Here is a 3189-nt window from a genome sequence, read left to right on the forward strand (position 1 = left end):
CTCACTTCCCAGACTATGGGTGGCCGGGCAGAGGCGCTCCTCACTTCCCAGACTATGGGTGGCCGGGCAGAGGCGCTCCTCACTTCTTCCCAGACAGGGCGGCCGGGCAGAGGTGCTCCTCACTTCTTCCCAGATGGGGTGGCCGGGCAGAGGTGCACCTCACTTCCCAGACGGGGTCGCCGGGCAGAGGCGCTCCTCACTTCTTCCCAGACGGGGCGGCCGGGCAGAGGCTCTCCTCACTTCTTCCCAGACAGGGCGGCCGGGCAGAGGTGCTCCTCACTTCTTCCCAGATGGGGTGGCCGGGCAGAGGTGCACCTCACTTCCCAGACGGGGTGGCCGAGCAGAGGCGCTCCTCACTTCTTCCCGGACGGGGCGGCCGGGCAGAGGCGCTCCTCACTTCTTCCCGGACGGGGCGGCCGGGCAGAGGCGCTCCTCACTTCCCAGACGGGGCGGCCGGGTAGAGGCGCTCCTCACTTCTTCCCAGACGGGGCGGCCAGGCAGAGGCGCTCCTCACTTCCCAGACGGGGCGGCCGGGCAGAGGCGCTCCTCACTTCCCAGACGGGGCGGCCAGGCAGAGGCGCTGAAATGGGGAGGTTTTCTGGCCTCTTCTGGACGTCTCAAATCCACCTGGCTCTCTAGACCAGATTTAGATGGATTTGGGACATGATTTCATGGCCTGGTTTTGAAATCTAGGCCTCTGTCTTTGCAGCCTATTAATAGGATTAATAGTCATTTTTTTCTAGTAATTACTGGTATTGTATTTGACTAGTGCATCCTGTACAGTCTGAAATGCTCCTGTGTGGTCATTATATTTTCACTATTATATTTTGCAACAAAATGTACGAGAGAGACCAACTGTTTGCAGATGCAGACAATGTTGTCCCCATAAACTTGTGATCAGTGGATTCTGGCAATGGTGTAGATCTGTACCCCACAGATGAAAGTCCTGATGACGCCGGGCGCGGTGGCTTACGCCTGTAATCCCAGTACTTTGGGAGGCCGAGGCGGGCGGATCACAAGGTCAGGAGATCAAGACCATCCTGGCTAACACGGTGAAACCCCGTCTCTACTAAAAATACAAAAAATTAGCCAGGCATGGTGGCGGGCGCCTCTAGTCCCGGCAACTTGGGAGGCTGAGGCAGGAGAATGGCGTGAACCTGGGAGGCAGAACTTGGAGTGAGCCGAGATGGCGCCACTGCACTCCAGCCTGGGCGACAGAGCGAGACTCCGTCTCAAAAAAAAAAGAAAGTCCTGATGACTGAGTTTGTCTTTGGTCAAAAGGGGAGGATGATAAGTGAAAAAGCACCTAGGAACTAGCAGTTGCGAGCTGACCGGCAAGTTCGAATCATCCCTACCAAACATAAACATCTCTCGCAAAATATTTTAACCAGTCAAGATTGCTCAGTGATTGTCATGCAACAAGATGTAGAAAGTCCACTCTATGTTTGAAACAAGAGAGATTTGACACTCTGTAATCAAGACCACATTAATCCCCCTACCTCCCAGATAAAGTTACCAGGATAATCACCAAATTGCCCCATTTTCAAAAACTGGTCCCTACTCCCTAAACATTCCTTAGACTCCCCTAGACAACTCCTATAATCGGCTCCCTACGACATGCTTATTTTCCTGTGTTGTTTGCTCTCCCTTGATGCAGCACACCAAACAAACCCAGTCTTGTTGGAATATACTATGTGGTCACTGGGTGGCTGCCAGCACCTGTGCAAATCTAGGGAGCCCATTTGGAGCCTTCTTGCACCTCCCCAGTGAAAAAGAATAGAGAACCCAGAAATAAAGCATCCCTCAACCCTTGCCCTGCCTCCTCATTTGTATCAGCATCCCTTGATGATCCCTGCCTGAATCAGTTCTTACACTACTGATTGCAAAATAGTGACTTCACTCCAAAATTCTCTGAATTTAGAGTGAAGAAAATTTTTAATTCCAGGGCATCAGAAAAGCAAGCACTACTCAGATGATTAAGTTTGGCATGAAAGGATTAAGCTCGGAGCAGATAATTACTTGGAAAGAATTATCTTGGGAAGACCTCTGGGGATTGAACATCCACCCTAAGGTGGTTCAAGGGGCGGGTTGTTTTGGGTACCTATATTAAGGACAGAGCCTAGGCCCTTCCTCACTTTTTCTAAGTCCTTTGCCAACCAGTTGCTTGGACTTGCCCCTCTTCTGAATCAGGTCAGAGCAGAGCATGGCCATGGGAACAAGTGCCCTCAGCAAGAAGCCATGGTGGACCCTGCCTGAAAACTTTCATGCACCAATGATGTTCCACATGGAAGAGGACCAGGAGGAGCTCATCTTTGGTGAGTGGCCTTTGCCCACATCCCCTCCTTCATCCTTGTCTTCTCCGTTTTCAATCTTTCCCTTCTCTCCTACCTTCATCAGTCACACATCCCTTCCCCCAAGGCCACCTCCCGACTCCCCAAGGGCTGGTGCTTGATAGACCCTCCTTCACCTCTTATGCTCACAGGGCATGGTGACACATACCTTCGCTGCATTGAGGTGCACAGCCACACCCTTATTCAGCTGGAGAGTTGGTTCACAGCTACAGGCCAGACTCGTGTGACTGTAGTGGGACCACATAGGGCAAGGCAGTGGCTGCTGCACATGTTCTGTTGCGTGGGGAGCCAGGACCCCTGTCGTCATGATCAAGGTAATTATCCTTGGCTGAACTGTGGTGGTGGAGGGCTTGATGGTGGAGTTCTGGCCGTGTTGTGTGGCACCTTGGGTTCTTGAAGGATCCCTTGTGTGGCTGGGGAATCCAGGTGGTTCCTAGAGTTCACTGGGAAGGGAAGGGCTCACTTTTGTGGCATCCAATTGCTCAGGGAGTAGAGGGTAGTGGGGAGGTATAAACAGGTTACATTGGAAGTCCTGGCTGGGGTGACATCCTCCCTGCAATGTCCCTGGTGGAGTCCAGGCCTGCCAAGGGCCCCAGTAATGGGCTCTGCTTCACCAGCCCTGGGCACTTCCTCTGCAGGCCTCAAGATGCTGGAGCGTGTCCAGAGCCAGCCCCTGACCAACCATGATCTGGTCGCCTCCATTAGTGTGCCACCGTACACCGGAGACCTGTCTTTGACTCCCAGGATAAGTGGAACCGTGTGTCTTAGCGTTCCTCAACCTTCCCCTTACCAAGTGATTGGTTGTTCGGGATTCCATTTGAGTTCACTGTATCCGTAA

The 3189-nt window shown here is 53.0% G+C and overlaps 1 protein-coding gene across 1 annotated transcript; it reads left to right on the top strand.

Moving 5' to 3' along the window:
- Positions 1-2203: 2203 nt before the first annotated feature.
- LOC116468951 (KH homology domain-containing protein 1-like) lies at positions 2204-3189 on the top strand. The gene is made up of 3 exons (XM_032153256.1): positions 2204-2315; positions 2483-2665; positions 2990-3189. Exons 1-3 carry the CDS (start codon positions 2204-2206, stop codon positions 3187-3189), a joined length of 495 nt encoding a protein of 164 aa, XP_032009147.1.

This window comes from Hylobates moloch, unplaced genomic scaffold (assembly GCF_009828535.3).
Source record: "Hylobates moloch isolate HMO894 unplaced genomic scaffold, HMol_V3 SCAFFOLD_2, whole genome shotgun sequence".
NCBI lineage: Eukaryota > Metazoa > Chordata > Mammalia > Primates > Hylobatidae > Hylobates > Hylobates moloch.

Bases quoted from the DNA above. Each gene is read 5' to 3' on its own strand.
- LOC116468951 (XM_032153256.1), top strand. From the start codon at position 2,204: ATGGCCATGGGAACAAGTGCCCTCAGCAAGAAGCCATGGTGGACCCTG. The intron at 2,316-2,482 runs GTGAGTGGCCTT...TTATGCTCACAG, and splicing joins CCAGGAGGAGCTCATCTTTG to GGCATGGTGACACATACCTT. The intron at 2,666-2,989 runs GTAATTATCCTT...CTTCCTCTGCAG, and splicing joins CCCCTGTCGTCATGATCAAG to GCCTCAAGATGCTGGAGCGT.